The following is a 19,063-nucleotide window of genomic DNA, read 5'->3' as shown; positions in this document are numbered from 1 at the left end:
CCGCCTGCACTGGTAGCCATAAGAGCTGACCAGTGTCCGCAAAACAAAATGTGCATATATGCTGAGGCTGCCATTTAAGTGGATTGAAAACTCTTATTTTGCAGCTTTCCTAACAGTTATCAAAACAAACAGGACTGCTGTTATCATTCAACCTACTTTCAAGAAGATAACTGAGCACATCATTAATGTATATTCCAAAGTACAAATTACAGTAGAGAAAACGACTTCCAATGTACTAAAAGGAGGACAGTTGATCACATCAGGCACTCAAAAAGACTAGTCTGGCATTTGTGAATTTTAGGGGATGGATAAGAGTGCCACAATTTCCAAGCTAGCACAGAAATGGCCCCAATATCACTATCAGTGAAGTCAGAATGAGATGCAAGCGCTCACCTTGTGAATGGACTCTAGCTGCATACGGTCCAAGATGAGGTCACCTTTGGATTCAGAGTTCCACATTCGCCTCATTGGATCACGTTGAAGGTAACACTTGAAGCTTCTCTATTAAAAAAGTAGAAAGCAAGAACACGTTTTAAGAGATGTAGTGGACAGCCCCACTATGATTGTCTGACAAAATGGTGATGTAACAGAACAGGTTTATAATCCAGATCGGGGTTTCACTACAGGATCAACATAATATACAAAACACCAATGTATAAAAGGAAAGGTTTCCATATTACAATAGGGCTAAAAAAAAAATAATTAAGTATATGGGGCGTTTGGACAATTTTGTAATAGTTTTTTGCATTATTTCGAGTTTGATTTACATCCTGCTTATGATTTACAATTTCTTTCTTTTATTCAATGTTTTCATTCAGTTCTTGTTGCAGGTCCAACAACAACAAATTATTGCGCAAATTGCTTAGCATCAGAAGAGTATATTTTAAATTAACACAGCAGCCTCCCACCCCAAAATGTAGGAGATGCGTCTCATTCCCGATTCCCCCATTCTTAGCATACATATCGCATTCAGTGCTATCCAGGTCTAACTAAGGCATATCGTTGGAGACGTGGGGGAGGGAACAAAGCCATGGAAGTGGGTGGCGATGGCCAGGGAGTCGTGGGACAGAGATTTTGGGTACAGGTTGCTGAGGTACCATGGTGGATCAAAGAGGTGGATGATTCAATTTACACTTTTTTTTCCAACATAACATTTTATTGACATTTTAACTTATGACACTACATCAGACATTGCGTATATTCCAGAATACATTATATCACATATTGGTTTAGTGGCTTGATATTTTACTAGTGGGAGGAGGTAGATTCTGGGCTGGGCGACTCAGTCCGGGGTGAGAGGAGGGGGGGCGGAGGGGATGGTAGCGCTGCTGCTTTGGTGTCTCGTAGTCCCTCGAATTATTCCAACCAACGGGTGAGTGGGGGTCTGCGGGAGAGGGTTGGGAACTGTGTTGCAAAGTCCATAAACAGGGCCCAAGTGTTCTGGAATTGGTTCAGATTCCCTGCTCGGAGAGCTGTGATCTCCTCGGCAATGACCGTGTCCCAGCATTTTGCCCACCATAGCGGGATTGATGGGCCCGTAGGGTTATTCCAGAGCCGTGCTAATGAGATTTTTGCTGCTGTTAGGAGGTGTGTACATAAACTAGCTGTGACCTGTCAAGGGGAGTTCCCCATCCCCTGTCTCCCCCCCCCAACAAGACAATCCCAGCAAGGCCTGTGATTGCTTTTATGTGGTCTAGTACTTCTCTCCAATAGTCCGTTGCTTGCGGGCATGTCCATATTAGGTGGAACATGGTACCTTCAGCTTTGTAGCCCCTCCAGCAGCCCGGTGGAATGTTTAGGTTGGCTTTGTGCAGCTGCGTCGGGGTGATGTAGCATCTGTAACAGATCTTCTATCCGCACTCTGTTGGTGATGCATTGGGTGCTTTTGTGGGTTCTCGCCCAGATCTTGTTCCAGGTTTCCTCCTCTATTAGTCGCCCCAGGTCTTTCTCCCAGTTGGTCATATATCTCTCTTTGATTGTGGGGTCATGTTTATCCAGGAGCCGATATAATGTGGAGACCTTCCCTCTGGGTGGGACCAGTGTCAGCTCTAATGCCCTTAGGTCTCTGGAGCCCTTTTCCTTGACTACTCTTTTGGATACCCAGTACTGTATCTGGGAGTATCTGAACCGTGCCCCTTCTGGGATTTTGAATTTTGTCTTGCACTCTTCGAACGTAAGTGGGTTGCCTCCCTCTAAAGAGTCTGAGATTGTTCGGAGGCCCCCTTCTTGCCATGCGACAAAGCTCAGAGGCTGAAGGCCTGGTGAGAAGTCTGGGTTGCCCCATAACGGTATCAGGGGGCCCAGGGTTTTTGTGCATCTACATTTTCGAGCCACTGTTTTTCAGTTTATCATTGTGTTGTGTGTTGCTTTTAGAGGTCCTGTGTTCTGCTGGTTTTTTGGCACCCGGATGTGTGGGAGGACGATTAGGGTAGATTTGCACCATGCTGCTTCTATCTGTTTCCAGTATGGTGGGTCTGATGCTTGTGTCCAAGTGAATGCATGGGCTAGTTGATCCGCTCGTCTGTATCTGGCTACCTCTGGTGCTCCCAAACCTCCAGCATTGCGGCCTCGAGTCATGATTTGCTTCGCTATCCGGGCCCTCTTCCCCCCCAGATACATTTCAGTGTGGATCGCTGTAGGCCGTTTAGCTCGCTCTCTGGGATGTGTACTGGTAGCGCCATGCAGTAGTAGATTATTCTGGGGATCAGGTTCATTTTTATTGCCGCCACCCTGCCCAGCCATGAGATCTCCTGCTTGTTCCAGTGGCGTATATCCCTTCTCAGCTCTCTAAATAGTTGTGAGAAGTTGCTTTGGTATGTTTGGGCATGGTTTTTGGGAATGCGGACCCCCAGGTATTGGATTGTTTCTTCGGCCCAGGGGATAGGGAATTTGGGGGCAAGTTTGTCTTTCTGCTTCTTTGTGATGTTGATTGCTAGTGCAGCAGATTTCTGGTAGTTCACCCTGAATCCTGACGCTCTCCCTAACGCTTCTAGCTCTTCTTCTAAGGGGTCTAGGGAGGTGCTTGGGTGCGTTATTGTTAGGAGAACGTCGTAGGCGTATAATGTCACTTTATATTCCCTGCCACCCACTGAGATTCCTTGTATGCCCGGGTTTTGCCTAATTCTTCCCGTGAAGGCCTGCATAGATAGGGCGAACACCATGGGAGAGAGTGGGCAACCCTGATGTGTTCCCCCCGGGTGATGGTTATGCTTTCCGATCTACTCCCATTCACCCGCAGCTGGGTCGTTGGAGATTGGTAGTTCGCCATTATCCATGTAGTAAAGTTGTGGCCAAAACCCATGTGTTCGAGCATGCTCTTGATGTAGTCTCAGCCTACAAGGTCGAACGCTTTGTGTGCGTCTAGAGATATGACCAGGAGTTCTCCCTTCTGCCGTGTAGCGCTCTCGATAAGATCTAGCGTTCTTCTGATGTTATCGAACGTACCCTTCCCGGGAATGAACCCAGATTGGTCCCCGTCTATCAGGTCTGGGAGCACCCTCCCCAGTCTAGCAGCCAGGACTTTGGAGTAGATCTTCCAGTTTAAGTTCATGAGCGTTATCGGTCTGTAAGAAGTTACCTGCTTTGGGTCTTTCCCCGGTTTGTGGAATAATCTGGTGAGTGATTCCCCCATTGACTTAGTGACCTTCCCGGATTCTAGGAATGAGTTAAATACCCGAGTGAGCTGTGGGGCTAATGTTTGCGCGTATGATTTGAAAAATGTCACCTTTAGCCCATCAGGGCCTGGGGTTGGTTTTCTTCAGGTACTTGATAGCCTCCATGACTTCCTCTACTGTTATTGGGATTTCGAGGGATTTCAAGATGGGGTTTCATGTTTGCCGCTATGAATGGTTGTTGGTATTGCTTGCTCTGGTATTGGTCCCCGGATTGGGTAGGCGGGCCGGTCATAATTATTTGTGATGGGTTAGTAGGGCATTCATTTTTCCCGTGTCTGTGTATCGGGTTATGCCATCTTCCCCATTGATGCAGACTAGATTGTTCCTTTTGTGTATCTGCTGCAGCTTATGGGCTAGTATGCGGTTTGCCTTCTTACGTTTGCAATAATAAAACTGCTTCGTATATGCAAGGGCTTTAACTGATCGGTCCGCCCAATGGATTTCTAGTGCGACTCTTGCTTTCAGCAGCTCGCTCTCTAGCTTCCTAGAATGGTGATTTTTTTGTCTATATCAGAGTTTTAGCACCAGGGCATATGCTTGGATCTTGGCGATCCGGTAGTGCTCTGCTGCTGCACGGATTAGTGTTCCCCTAATCACTGGCTTCATAGCTTCACATATTATTCTGATGGGTGTATCCAGGGTTGTGTTTTCCTTGAAGTAATTAGTCAGCGCGTCCCTCACCTCTGTTTTAATTACTTCATCTAGGAGTATGGAGTCGTTTAGTTTCCAGTACCTTGGAGGGGTTGCTGGTAACCAGCTTATTGCCAGGTCTGCTGAGACTGGGGCATGGTCTGATATCATCCGGGTGTGGATTTGTATGTTCACCAGGCAGGGGAATAGGGCCCCCTGTGATTAGTAATCGGTCATTCCGGGAATGACCTTCATGGGCGCTAGATTAGAAGGTGTAGTCCATGGCCCCACTGTCGCGAGCCTCCATGCATCTATTGTTTCCGTTTCGCGTATTATCCTGGCGAAGGTTAGGGCTCGCGTGTAATCCAGATTGGATAGCGGGAGGGTTTTGTCTACTAGAGGGTCTGGGACCATGTTAAAGTCCCCTCCCATAAGAAGATGCCCTGTGGTGAATGTTACCAGTATTGGGATTAGGTTCTGTAAGAATTTGTCTTGGTCCTTGTTGGGATAGTAAATCCCTGCTATGGTGATTGGTTGTGTTGCGATATATCCCTTTACCAAGATGTACTTGCCTTCTGGGTCACTTTTCACTGTGGGATCCTGGCTTGGGAAATTGTTGCTCAGTAAGATAGCTACCCCCCGCTTCTTTTCCTCTGAAGATGCAAAGCAGGCCTGTTTAAATCGCCTAAGTCTCAGGCGATGCTCGTCAGCGGCCAATAGGTGGCTCTCCTGGATGATTACGACATCGCCCTCTAGGTTATTGAGCCTGCACCGATTTGAGTTTCCTTGGAGAGTCGAGGCTGCCCACATTCCATGTAAGAATGCAGACGTTTCTATCCTCCTCCAGCCCCATTAGGTTCATTTTGTAGCGACTCTGTGAGCTCCTGTAGTCCGGGCCTTCGGGTTGATATTTGGTGGGCCCCTCTTGGTGAGTGTGTGTCTGTCATGTCTGTGTTTGAGTTGTGACGCAGTATTGGACCGAGATCAGTCTCATCCAACGGGGTAGGCTGGCTGGACCTCAACGTCGCGCTAATAGGGGCCAACGGGTCCTGAACGCCGTCAACAGGACGACTGGATAGCGCGAGGCCCAACAGGCCGAGACCGTGTGCATTGCATTGAGCTCAGTGTAAGGTATTATTGGGTCTGTGTAGCTGTGGAGTCTCCTTTGTTCACCAGTGCACCCTCTCCCATTTGAGCACCCCAGGGGGGTGCCCATGGTTATGCCACGGGAGTACCTTGGGAGAGTGGATCGCCGCAGTGGGCAGCTGGGTTTTGGCTGTGGTCATTCTTGGATCAGTCTGGTTCCGTGGCTTTCCGGGGCCTCTGGGTCTACGCTTCCTCATAGCCTGCATCCATGCTCCGATCGGAGGTGCTTTCATCTTGGCTGGCTGTGTGTTTCGGATTTGGAGGCTCTGCGTTCTGGTCCTTTTCCCCGTGAATTTCTCTGCTTCATTTGGTGTGCGGATGTAGCTCCGAGTTACCTCCCATGTAAAGTTCAGGGCCGTTGGTAAACTCCATCAATACTGTACCTTCTGTTCAAGTAGCCATTCTGTGAAGTTGCAAAGTTCTTTCTGCTTCTGTAGGGTGACAAGTCCTGGTACAGTGAGATGCTGGCCCCCCTGAAAAGGATCTGCTTGGATGCTCTGGCCTCCCTCATGATTTCCTTTATTTTGAAGAAGTGGATCCGTGCTAGGACATCGGGAGGAAACGGGGAGGATTGCCTCTGGGCTGCTCGATGCTAAGGTCGATCTCCAAGGGGGAGCTATCTGGGAGAGACAGGATGAATCTAAACAGCTCCCTTGTAAAGTTCTCCAGTTTTGCATCTGTGATTGTTGTGATCATTCCCCGCAGGCAAATATTGTTCCTCCTGGAGCGATTTTCTGCGTCCTCTTGCTTGAGCTCTACTAGGTCGCATTTCGCCTCCAGGGCTACGATTCTGTCCAGGTTCTTTTCCAGGTCGAAGGCATGGTCGCATACAGTGTTTTCCAGGTCTCCTGTGCATCGTTCCACCTCTGCCACCCCTTTGTCAAGCGCTGTAATTTTCTTTGTGACCTCTTTGGTCCCCCTTTGGATCTCTTTTGTTATTGCTGCTAGCAGGTCTTGGAGGTCAGACTTGGTTGCTGACTGGGCGGCTTCCGGGCCCTCAGGTGTGATGGCCATCTCCGCGGCGGGGTTCGGTATATGTTCGGCTTTGTTTAGCTTCTCAGAGGTGTGGATGCCCATCAGGGCCGCGATGTCCGTTTGTTTCGTTGCCTTACCACTTTCCACCATGGTTGTTATGTTGGTTCCGGCCACAGCCCACTGTAGTGCGTGTCTGCCCTCCAGGGCAGGGCGCGGGAGCTTCTGCTGCCGCTGGTGTGCTGTGATAGCGTCTGGCTGCTTGGTCTTAGTGTGCGACTGTGGCCCCGGTTCCGCTGCGTCCTGGCACCCCCCTCCCCAGATGTTCCTCTGGGTCCGGGGTTGCTTGTTTCTGGTGCTGACCCTTTGGCTGTTTGCGTGTCCGATTGAGAGGCACTTTGTGGAGATGCAGTATAACCTGCGTAGGTGGGGGGTGGGGGAGAGCAAGGCGATGGCGGGCGCACTCATGCCTTGAGGAGCATGAGGGCTCTTCTTTTCTGGTGAATTAGTGGTTTGTCCTGTTGGTGTTAGCCTAGCTGAGGGATTCTTCTGCTTCCCCCCCCTCTGCGTGGGGGTTCTTGATTCAGAGCACTGCACAGGGGAGTAGGGGGGTAGAGGGGAGGGTTGCTCCCGGGGCTGTGCGGTGCCTCCATGGACAGCTCCTGGGTCTGGCTCTGCATCTGCTCTGTCCGGTGCACATGGGACTGAGTTTAGTTCTTACGGTGGGCTCCCCTAGTGAGATGGGTCATCTGGTGTCTTCCCTTTGTTCCAGGATACTCCTGGGGCCTTCTCTATCAGCGGTGTGTATTTGGAGGGGCCCTCGCTGCAAGGCAGCGTTTGGAAAAGTTGCTGACTGTGCCTCTGGGACCCCTAAGGGTCTAACCCCATTGATGACTGTAGGACAGACAGGGCCGGGTCTTGGTGGTGTCCCCGTGGGTCTTGTGCAGGATCTGCTTGTTAGTGCTCCTTGCTCCTGTCCCTCTGATAGTTCTCCCCGCGTGTTGTGGTGCTGGAGCCCACCAGGTTGCAGACTACGGCAGTTCAGGTGTTTGGCAGGCGTGGCCCCCCTCTGGGATATTATCTTGCCCCTTATATTCGGCGAGGATGGATCCTGCCGCCAGCTTGTGCGTACCTTCTTTTTGCTGGGGATTGTAGCGGTCCGACGCGTTGTCAGCACCCGCTGGTGCCTCTGCGTGGTGCTTGAATGGGTCCCTCCACGGGACACCTCGGTGCTGAAGGTGCTGGTGCTGTCTAGGTTGACCGTTGCGGCGGCCCCGTGTTTTCTGCTGCTCGGGGCGATACCTTCTTGTGGGCGAGCGTTGGTGCCTCCCTTACGATACTGGTGCCATGCTCGAGCCCCTCGGTCGGTGTCAGCTGCTGGTGCTGGGACGAGTCTCTCCGTTAGCACATTGGACTTTGAGCACACTGGGCTCACACTGCAAGCATTGCGCTCCCCAGTAGTGGGTCGTTAGGCGCTCAGGTCAGTGGCACTGCTTCTGCTCCTCCGTGTCTTCCCACTCCTTGCCGGACTCCGTATCATGGCACCTGCCATTTTTGTTTCGGTCCTGTTGGCCGAGTGCGGGTTCGGCTCAGCGGCATCTGGGTGTTGGAGCCGTTTTGAGCGGGTCAGAGCACATCGTTAGATGCCGAGTCGCTTCAGCTCCATATGGTGTTATTTTGGGCTCTTAATGGAGGAAATCCCGTTCATAAACCTGTTTGAACGGTGGGCCCAGCCAGGAGCTTTCAGGGAGCCATGCTGCTCGCGTCAGCTCCAAGCCACGCCCCCCAATTTACACTTTAAAAAAAATGAATTGCAAACTGTGCAGTGGTGCTTTACAACACCAAACACAACATCCACAGTAAACATAAGCCCACCATGTCTGACCAAAACTCAAATCTTTCTCATTCTAAATGTGTAGCATCAGGATAAACGTCCACTTATTCCATTGTAATTCAGTCAATCTTCCCTGTCATTTCTAAGGCAGACCTGCACCCAGGTTAGTAGGAAGGATAAAGTAGAGCACTCACTGGAGAAAGATGACCAACTAGTCCCGGGGAATGTACGACTCAAAATTGAGCCGGTGATCAGGTTGATCGACGAGGTCCGCAGAGGGCCAAAAGTAGCCTAGCGCTTCGAAGTGCATCTAGACATTTCACGAACATCTTGAGGCAATGCAGCAGGGTCCATGCTGCTTCTGGACTTCTAGGTTGCCCGAGAGGCCCAATCCAGGATCTCCAGGAACAAGTTAAGTCCTCTGCTCCACACTTACAGTCTAGGAAGTTGTCTGCAACATAAAGGGGGTCCTTCACCTCTAATGAACAGGATCCAGGGTCTAGTGCAACAGCCAGCAGAGTAGGCCTTGACCCAGTAGCAGTATCACCCTCACTGTTCCCTGGGGATGGTTAGGGAGCAGCATTTGCCTCTTGCTTGGATGCCTTCCGTTTTTACCTCTCTGGCGGATTACTTTGGAATTGACTGAATTCCCAACATAGGTCCACTGATGATAAATCCTTGTCTTGAGAGCACAAAGATGAATCAAAGGAGGGATGGGCTTATCCCTCCTTGTAATGCAAACTATTACAGGGGTTTGGCCCCAAGCAAGCTTGATGTAAGGAGTCAAAGCCTATTGTAATAGGTTGTCACGCCGTCCATCCCGGGCTCGTTGCAGTCCACTTACCTGATGCGGCGTGCCACGTCCTGGAGGATGTACCCCCGCTTTCGCCTGGGAAGTACTGGGCGGTCTTGGTCACCAGGTGCTCCCGGGCCTTTGGGACGTGTAGCCTCGCGCCTGCGTGGACGGCCGCTCCGGGTTCTGGGCGCCTCCGGGTTCCCGGGGCGTGCCGTTCCGCGCGTGCGACCGCTTCCCGCTTTCCGCACATGCGCGGTGTTCGATGCACTCTACTGCGACAGGTCTGCTGTCCAAGCCTCACCTTGGGCCTCCCAACGCCTGGGGAATGACACGGCTTGCGTTCCAAGCCTCCCAGGTGTTGGGGGCCATATTTAAGGAGGCCGGCGGTTCGATCAAATCGCGTCTCAACATGGTTTGATTCGGATCGTCGTTTTTCGCTCCTGTATCAGCTTGTTCCTGTTCCTGTCTGCCCGCTCCCGGTTTCCTCCTTCAGTCCTTGATCCTGTCCTTCTCTGCCTGGTTAAGGGGTCCTCCTGCTTCCTTGTTTTGGGCTCCCCTCTCTTCCTGGGGTGGCTCCCCTCCATTTCTGGTTCTCTGGGTTCCTTGGTCCTTCCTGTGTCCCTGCCTCTGGCCTGCTCCTTCATTGCTGTCTGCTATCATCCTGGAAGTTTACCACTGGAATTCGGCTCACCTTCATCTTGATCCAGCTGTCATCAGAGAACTTTGAACCTAAACAACAAGGCTCCCCCCGTCAGTGCTTGCACTGTCCGGACACCATGCTAATAAGGGGAGAGCGCACCCGTGGCGTTGGGAGCTGGTTCACCTCCAGTCCAGTTCCTATTTGGGCAGGAGTTGGGCTGGTTCCCCGCGTCACCCACCACACCTACTCAAGACTCCTGGCATTCTGGCATCGTCTACAAAGTCAACTACTGGACGAACAGGTTTGCTGCGCCCAAGTGACGCTATCTATAACAGATTGAGACACCAGGCTTCAGACTCTTCAGAATCCGAGATGGATGAGGACCATGGACTTCGTGATGAGATACAAGCTTTGCGTGCTGAGATGACTGCACTCCGCCAGGAGAACTTAACGTTACGCCAAATGGTAACACAGAGCGTGAATGTCGTTCCACCACCTGAAAGTGCCATGGCTCACACCGCCCCAATCAAGTTTGATGGAGACCCCAGACGTGTGGGGGAATTCTGCAACCATTGCCGGATACATTTCCTATACCGTTCAACCCACTTCAATAACGATAAAGCAAAGATCGGATATATTGTGGGCAATTTGTCTGGAAACGCTCTTGCTTGGGTAACACCACTTGTAGTTACAAACAGCCCCATCCTCAGTGATTTCGTTGCCTATGAAAAGGCATTTTTGGAAGTATTTCAGTCGCCCAATCTGGCCTCGGCAGCGCAGAACCAGCTCATGGATGTTAAACAAGCCAATGCTGACATGATTACATATATTGGTCGTTTTTCGTCAAATAGTGACTGATTCCCAATGGCCTGAGGTAACACTGAAGACCCTGTTTCGCCGTGGGTTAAGAGAGGAATATAAGGATGAGCTGTTACATATCCCTGAACCTGAAGACCTACAGAAGCTCATTGAACAAGTATTGAAAATCGACCAGAGACTGGCCGAGAGAAGAGGCGAAAGGCGTCGTTTAGAGAGGACGTTCCTCAGGCCACCAATCCCGCCTACTGGAACACCAGTGACATCGGACACTACTGAAGAGCCTACGCAGCTAGGAGCCGTAAGGGGTCCATTATCCGAAGAAGAAAAGAAGCGAAGCAAGAGTCAACGCCTATGTCTGTACTGCGGAGCCGCTGGTCATTATTTGGGTACTTGTCCCCTGCAGCCAATCAAGAAACGGGGAAACTATGAGACCTGTCGTGCACCGGAAAGGCCCCGACAGGTCGAATTTTTCCTCCAGACCTTTCCCGTTCAGTATCCGTGTTTCCTCCCATGCAGCCTGCCGTCCTGATGATCCTGAAGGTCAGTCTCAAGTACTTGAATAAGACAGTCGAGATTCATGGATTACTGGATTGTGGAGCATCCGGAAATTACATCGATGAGCTGTTTGCCATCAACAACAGTATACCGTTGCTTACCAAGGAAGATGCAATCCCAGTGGAAGTCATTGATGGAACTCCTTTAGCTTCCGGCCCCATACGATTGCATACTATCGGTATGTTGTTACGCATCAAGGGGCATGAAGAAAAGATTGCGCTAGATGTTATAAAGACACCTTCATATCAAGTGGTGTTAGGACTACCTTGGCTTCAGCGACACAACCCCACAATCAATTGGGAGACACGTATTCTTGAGTTCACTTCCTCCTTTTGTCTTCAAGCATGCTGTAGCTCCAACACGTCCTCGGAGACGTTCATCTCGACATCTCTTGTCCCGGGTAGGGAATCATCTGGTTTGTGTTCTCTGTCTCAGATACCCTCTGAATATACAGATTTAATGCCAGTATTTTCTGAACCAAAGTACATAGTACTTCCACACCACAGGTCATTTGATTGCTCCATAGACTTGGTTTCCGGAGCTGTGATACCACATGGAAATGTTTATGCCCTAACTCAGTCTGAAAAACAGGTCCTTTGGGATTATCTTGATTGCATCAAGAAAGGATACATCGTTCCTTCCAAGTCTCCTGCGGGTTTCCGGTTATTTTTTTGTAAAGAAGGAAGGAAGGCACCTTACAGCCTTGTATCGACTATCGCCAACTGAATGACATCACCCTAAGGACAGGTACCCGTTACCGTTGATCTGGAATATCATGGAGTCCTTACGTTCAGCCAAAGTCTTCACCAAATTAGACCTCCGCGGAGCCTACCATCTGGTCATAATCAAGGAGGGAGATGAATGGAAGACGGCTTTTAAAACTCCTTTTGGGCACTACGAATATAGGGTAATGCCCTTTGGACTGTGTAATGCCCCGGCCGTCTTCCAACGGTTCATGGACTACATTTTTAGTGATTTGATTGGCATTTCGGTTTGGGTGTATTTAGACGACATCTTGGTCTACTCAAACAACCTGGAGGAACACGTCTCCCATGTTCGTGAAGTTCTTCAACGGCTATTACAACATCATCTGTTTGCCAAGGCTGACAAATGTTCCTTTCATCGGGGCAAGATGGAATTCTTGGGATATGTGATCAATTCCACAGGAATTCACATGGACTCCGATAAAGTACAGGCAATTAAGAACTGGAAACAACCTCAGGACGTGAAATCCCTTCAGCGATTCTTGGGATTCGCACATTTTTATCAGCGTTTCATCCTGCATTTTTCACGTGTCACAGCTCTATTAACGCGTTTAACCAGTGTGAAGAGACCCTACCTCTGAGATTCAAGGGCATCAGCGGCATTTGATGCGTTGAAAACAGCATTCAGTACAGCTCCTGTTCTTCGTCATCCTAACGACGAGATGCCCTACATCGTCGGAGCAGATGCTTCAAACTTTGCTGTTGGCACAGTCCTGTTACAGAAACATCCTACAACTGGGGACGAATATCCTGTGGCCTATTTCTCACGCAAACCCTCTCCTAGTGAACAGAACTACGCTGTTATAGAAAGGGAGCTCCTGGCCATCAAGACAGCATTTGAAGAGTGGAGGCATCATTTGCTTGGTGGTCGTTTTCCTGTTGAAGTCCGTACTGACCACCTCAACTTGCAGTACTTGCGATCTTTGCAGTGTCATACCGCTCGTCAAGCTCGATAGTCCTTTTCCCACTACGATTTCAACATCACGTACATTCCCAGTGCCCAGAACCTGAAGGCCGATGCTTTATCTCGCTCTTTGGAAAGAGAGGTGGAGGACGTCGATCAAGCTACTCCATTGATATCCCCCAAGCACTTTCTTCTAACGATATCTCCTCATTTGCAGAAGATTCTCCAAGAGACACAGATAGATCCAGATCATGCTAACCTACTGAAACGACCACAAATCTCGGAACGTGAGGGTTTACTGTTCTTCCTGAATCGGTTATACATACCCTCGAGATCTCTTAATTTGGACATACTCCATGGGTTCCATGATTCGCAAGTAGGAGGTCATTGTGGTATCAAGGCCACCCAGGAGTTGATTGCCAGACAATTCTGGTGGCCTGGTTGGGCTAAGGAGATCAAACAGTATGTGGAGAGTTGTCCAGTTTGCGCCCAGACCAAGACGCCCAGGAGAAAGCCCTTGGGGTTGCTTAAAACAACATAATTACCGCCCTATCCCTGGCATACCATATCCACGGACTTTATCGTCGAGCTTCCACCTTCGGAGGGATACACCTGCATCATGGTAGTGGGAGATTGTTTCACGAAGCCTGCGCATTTCATTCCTTTTTTCAAGATTCCTACTTCCTCTCAGATGGCTTTGGCATTCCTACACAACATCTACAGCTTACATGGGTTACCGGAGAAGATCATCTCAGATCGTGGATCACAGTTCCTCTCTTCCTTTTGGCATCAGTTGTGCAATCATCTTGGAATTTGCAGAGCTCAGAGTTCGGGTTATCACCCACAGACGAACGGGCAGACCGAAAGAACAAATCAGACCTTGGAGCAGTACTTGCGTTGCTATGCTAATGCCACTCAAACTGGATGAAATACTTGGATTTGGCAGAAGTATCCTACAACAATGCTACCCACGCTGCCACTGGTGCCAGCCCTTATTTTTGCTCTTCCGGACAACATCCCAAGCTGTTTCCTTTATGTCCTGTGCCACCCAGTACCGTCCCGTCAGCTGACCAGTTAATCCTCAATATCCAGAAGCAGCATGACTTGGATCGGAGCGCCCTGGCTGAAGCACAAGAGCGCATGAGGGGGCAGGCCAATAGGGGTCGGACCATTGAACCTAGTTTTCAAGTGGGAGAATTGGTTTGGTTGTCGTCCAAGAACTTACCTGTACCCAATCTGCCCACTAAATTGGCACCCCAATTTTATGGGCCTTTTAGGATTTCCAAACGCATATCTGCAGTGGCTTTTCGATTGGTGTTGCCCCAGTCCTGGCAAGTACACCCTGTCTTTCATGTCTCCCTTTTGAAGCCGTTTGTGAAAGATGATTTTGGGCGTTCCAGTTCACGCCCAGCCTCGATCCGAGTCCAGGGGGTTCCTGAATTTGAGGAACAGGAGATATGTGACTCCCGGATTCGTCGGGGTGTGCTCCAGTTTCTGGTTGATTGGGAGGGTTACCCTGCTTGTGATCGTACTTGGGAGCCGCACAATTACGTGCATGCACCTCGCCTTGTCCGTGACTTTTTTCTCCGGTATCCATGGAAGCCTGGGGCCCCGGGTCTTTCTGGGAGGGAGCATGGTGTCACGCCGTCCATCTCGGGCTCGTTGCAGTCCACTTACCTGATGAGGCGTGCCACGTCCTGGAGGATGTACCCCCGCTTTCGCCTGGGAAGTACTGGGCGGTCTTGGGCACCAGGTGCTCCCGGTCCTTTGGGACGCATAGCCTCGCACCTGCGCGGACGGCCGCTCCGGGTTCCGGGCGCTTCCGGGTTCCCGGTCGACCGCTTCCCGCTTTCCACGCATGCGCAGTGTTCGATGCACTCGGCTGTGACAGGTCTGCTGTCCAAGCCTCACCTTGGGCCTCCCAACGCCTGGGGAACGACACGGCTTGCGTTCCAAGCCTCCCAGGTGTTGGGGGCCATATTTAAGGAGGCTGGCGGTTCGATCAAATCGCGTCTCAACGCGGTTTGATTCGGATCGTCTTTTTTCGCTCCTGTATCAGCTTGTTCCTGTTCCTGTCTGCCCTGCCCGCTCCCGGTTTCCTTCTTCAGTCCTTGATCCTGTCCTTTCCTGCCTGGGTAAGGGGTCCTCCTGCTTCCTTGTTTTGGGCTCCCCTCCTCTCTTCCTGGGGTGGTTCCCCTCCATTTCTGGTTCTCTGGGTTCCTTGGTCCTTCCTGTGTCACTGCCTCTGGCCTGCTCTTTCATTGCTGTCTGCTATCATCCTGGAAGTTTACCACTGGTTTACCACTGAAATTCGGCTCACCTTTATCTTGAGCCAGCTGTCATCAGAGAACTGGGTTCTCCCCATCAGAAAGCCCACACTATCCCACTGCCTCACCAGCATTTTCCAAAGGACTTGGCTTCATTGCTAGACACTAAGTGAACAATCCATTGTCCCACATTAGACTTTCTGCAACGGGTACCATTTAAGCTTCCTATATAGTCTTGTGTCATTTTTAAGTATAATTTATTTATTTGCATATGGTTAAAAATAAAACCTTTCAATAAAAAAAATGAACATAAATATAAATATTTCATTACATTACAAATAACACTCAGTATACTAAAAACCACCTTTGAGAATATAAAAACATTTCATTCTATAGAATATCAAACACATTTCATTCCATAAGCTACACATTTAGAGATTTTTTTAAAATGTTTAAAACTGATATATCCAAAGAAGGCTCCCAGCTATTTAGAATCCTTGACCAAAACCATTATGTATTAAACATTCATCTGGCACCAAACATTTAAAACAATAAAAATGATGTTCTGAAAGAGAAGCACATTCAGTAAAAAGGTGGCAAATTGTTTCCACACAGCGAGCACAAAACCCACAGATACGGAAGGAGCGATCAATTTCCTGTCTAGCGCCAGAAACTTCTCTAGTAGGTAATGGGTTCAATTTAAAGTGGGATTGAACCCATTACCCATTGAGGGATGTAGATAAAGATAGAGGGGCATCTCATCAAGAGCTCTCACTTCATACTTTAAATGGTAAAACAGTCTATAACTCATTGCTGAAGCTCTATTTATAATCCAGTCCAATTCGAACACACCCTCTTTTTACTCTTGAACTAAAAGACTAAGCTTTTGAATTTCTAAATCATAATCAGAAGCTTTATAGATGCCTGGGGGCATGGCTAACGGCCATGGAGAGAGGACGCACCTTCAGAGAGCTCTGCGTAATGTGCCCATGATACGCTGTAAAAGTATACTAAAAGTCTGAAAATTTGCTTGGGAAACAACAAGGTTACTGCTTGAGGCATCGGAAGGTGACTCCGGGAATTACACGACGCTGCGACTTCTGCTCGGGACGCAACACCGAACGAAACTGAGCCACGGCCTCAAGGGAAAATGGCGGCTATAGTCCGACAACACACAGAGTCTCTGAGGAACCAGCCTGGAGTCTGCGGCGCTGCGACCCGTTGAGACTTGGACCTCGCGCTCGCTGCATATGCAGAAAGTGGACTAATTACTAAATACGGTCTTTTATGAGACCTCCTAGCTGTTGCCCGAGGGACTAAGCAGCAGCAAACAAACCTGGAGCACACTGGTAGCCGGAGCCCGAGGAAGTCATAAGTGCCTGGGTGAGGGAGGGGGAGCCGGAGCTCTGATGCAGCGAGAGCGGACCGCGGCTGCGGGGACGTATTGAGGCGCACACGAGGAGAAGTGATCAGAGCGCCGCTGCCGGGCTCAATAGAGGAGCTCCTTGCAGACCAAACGGTTGGATCTGGATCTGCGGGGAAAGGAGCGGACCGACGCCGGAGAAGAGGACCCAGCCGTACAACGTGACCGAGGTGAGGGGCTAGCGGGGGGGGGGCAGGGGGAACGAAGACCCAACTGAACGATTGCACAGCAAGTCCCCACCAGCTGGGTGGGCTCCCACCGGCTGCTCCCAGCAAGAAGGGGCAGGCCTGTGTCTGGCCCAGAGAGGGTGGTGGACACCCATAGCGCTGCTGACCCGAGGGTTTTCCAGAACAGCCACATTGCATGAGAGGAGGAGCGGCACGCGTTCTGGCCGCAACACTGCACGACTGTGGATGTGGGGCATACATAGATAGTTGGAGGGAATGAGCGTCGTTCTGCCCACTGACAGCATCACTAATACGGCCCACCAGCCCTGGGACTGCTCCTTAAATTGAACACAGTGCTTCTTGGCGCACATCGCTCATGCAGGGTGTCGCCCTGTTGGAAGGGCCTATCTCATACCGGGATAACAGTGAGCAACTCCTACCTACAGAGGAGACATAGCGCAAGCTAGAGGAGGCACAAGGGATAGACGGACGGCACCCAGCACCTTAGAGCGGTCGGGGCGACACCATCCAGCGCCTCTACTACAACAGTAACCAAAGAGTGCGAAGGGGATTGACGCTGCCCTTCAGCAGCACGGCACTTACAAGTGATGGATTGCCCTCCCATGAGAACCGAAGAACCCCTCGCCCTCCGCGAAATGTCCTCAAAGGGAGGGAAAGCCAAACAGAAGCAAACCACACTGGAAACCTTCGCGGCCAGTGGGCCAACAAGACCAGAAGCTATCATTAAAAGCACTGCAGTTGAACTGCCCGGATCTCCCGGGACCATGGCGGAGCCGGGAAACTTACAGATCCTAGAGGCCATCAAGACACTCCTGACAACCTTGGAGAACAAAATGGACACAGTGGCCATAGATATGGGCCTACTGAGACAAGATCTCCGTACTATCGCTGGAAGGACAGACGTACTTGATGCCCAGGTCTGAGAAAACACGGCGGCTAAGACACAGATGATGGACGTTGATGAACTAGTACAAAAAGTGAAGGAACTAGAAGACAGGGCTGAAGAAGCCGAAGGACGAGCATGCCGAAAAAACATAAGGATCTTAGGCCTGCCCAAGGGAATCGATGGAACTGACCCCACTAACTATATAGAGAACCTGCTGATCCAGGAGATCGCATCGCAGAAACTCACAAGAATTCACTATTGAAAGAGCCCATCGATCTCTAACCAAACGACCGCCGCCTGGAGCTCCACCAAGACCAGTGATAGCTAAAGTGCTCAATGATGAAGACAGAGAAACAATTTTGGCCTTTTCGAGAACAGGAGGCCAGATCCAAAGAGACTCAGCGGAAATTCCCATATATCCCGATTACACCTTCCAAGTCCAAATGAAAAGAGCGCAATACATCTACACGAAAGCTAGACTGAAAAAGGCAGGACTACGATATATGCTCCTGTACCCAACGAGACTAAAAGTGCTCTACAAAAACCGTGCGTTTCTCTTCGAGTCACCTGCTGAGGCCCGTGAATGGATGGATAACAAACAGATCCAGGATCTCGAAGTAAAAGAACGCAGCACACGCTAAGGACTGCCTGGTGATGCCTCAGGCACGACAAGCACGCTAACTGCTATGATCAGATCACGTTCACACAAGAATGAGACGGAACCCTTACACTATACACAGCAAGATCGATTATATACAGGAGCCACGCTGGTGGAGGCCTGCTCTTGATTAGAGAGTAGTCAACAGCAGACCTCTTCCACCCCCAGAAGCAGTTTGGGTATTAACCCGCCTGTAGGGCACCAGGAGACTAGTACAGGGTCAAATGGAGTCGAAACGGGTAAGTCCTAAAGGGGGAAACCCCGCTGGACAAGTTTTGTTAAAGGGGAGTTTAAAGTTGGGGGAGGGAGGGCAAATGGGAGTTAGAAAAAAGGTTGGGGGAACAAATGGGAAGAAGATAAGACCACCCAGGGCTTTGAAGATTGCCAGATCGAGAAGAGGTGCCACCGGATATGCTACCCACAAGTACACTTGGGTTTCCAGACATTATGGCTGACAAGATCAGGTTTATGACGTGGAACGTCAGAGGAATTAACAATTCCGTCAAGCGACGCCTGATCTATGCACACATTAAGCGGAATAAGATCGGAGTCGCCCTGCTGCAGGAGACCCACCTGGACGCACGCAAGCCAGCAGCAATAGCTAGTACCTGGGGAGGTACAGTGATAGGCTCCACATACTCCACTTACGCCAGGGGGGTCCTGATCTGGGTTGATTCAAGCATTCCTCTTAAAACCATCACCACTAAAACTGATGACGAAGGAAGGATGGCCTTATTACATGGAACAATAGAGGGTAAGGAGGTCTATCTAATAAACACTTACGCCCCCAATCACAACGCCAGTTTTCTTCCACTCACTATACAAAAAGCTAAGTCCATTCAGAGATAGTAACCTGATATGGGTTGGAGACCACAATTGCACCATGGATCCTCGCAAAGATAGATCA

The 19,063-nt window shown here is 50.1% G+C and overlaps 1 protein-coding gene across 3 annotated transcripts in view; it reads right to left on the bottom strand.

The window, feature by feature from the left end:
• GTF3C2 (general transcription factor IIIC subunit 2) overlaps window positions 1-19,063 on the bottom strand; it is a 1,345,710-nt gene that overhangs the window by 161,360 nt on the left and 1,165,287 nt on the right. For all 3 annotated transcript variants that reach the window (XM_069605483.1, XM_069605484.1, XM_069605482.1), the window contains one exon: window positions 394-501. In XM_069605483.1, the coding sequence (XP_069461584.1) occupies window positions 394-501 (108 nt within the window). The remainder of the gene's footprint in view (window positions 1-393; window positions 502-19,063) is intronic.

Source organism: Ambystoma mexicanum, chromosome 4p (assembly GCF_040938575.1).
Source record: "Ambystoma mexicanum isolate Mex_15411 chromosome 4p, UKY_AmexF1_1, whole genome shotgun sequence".
NCBI classification, from domain to species: Eukaryota; Metazoa; Chordata; class Amphibia; order Caudata; family Ambystomatidae; genus Ambystoma; species Ambystoma mexicanum.
Note: the sequence above shows the minus strand (reverse complement) of the source record. Positions and strands in the feature narration are given on the sequence as shown.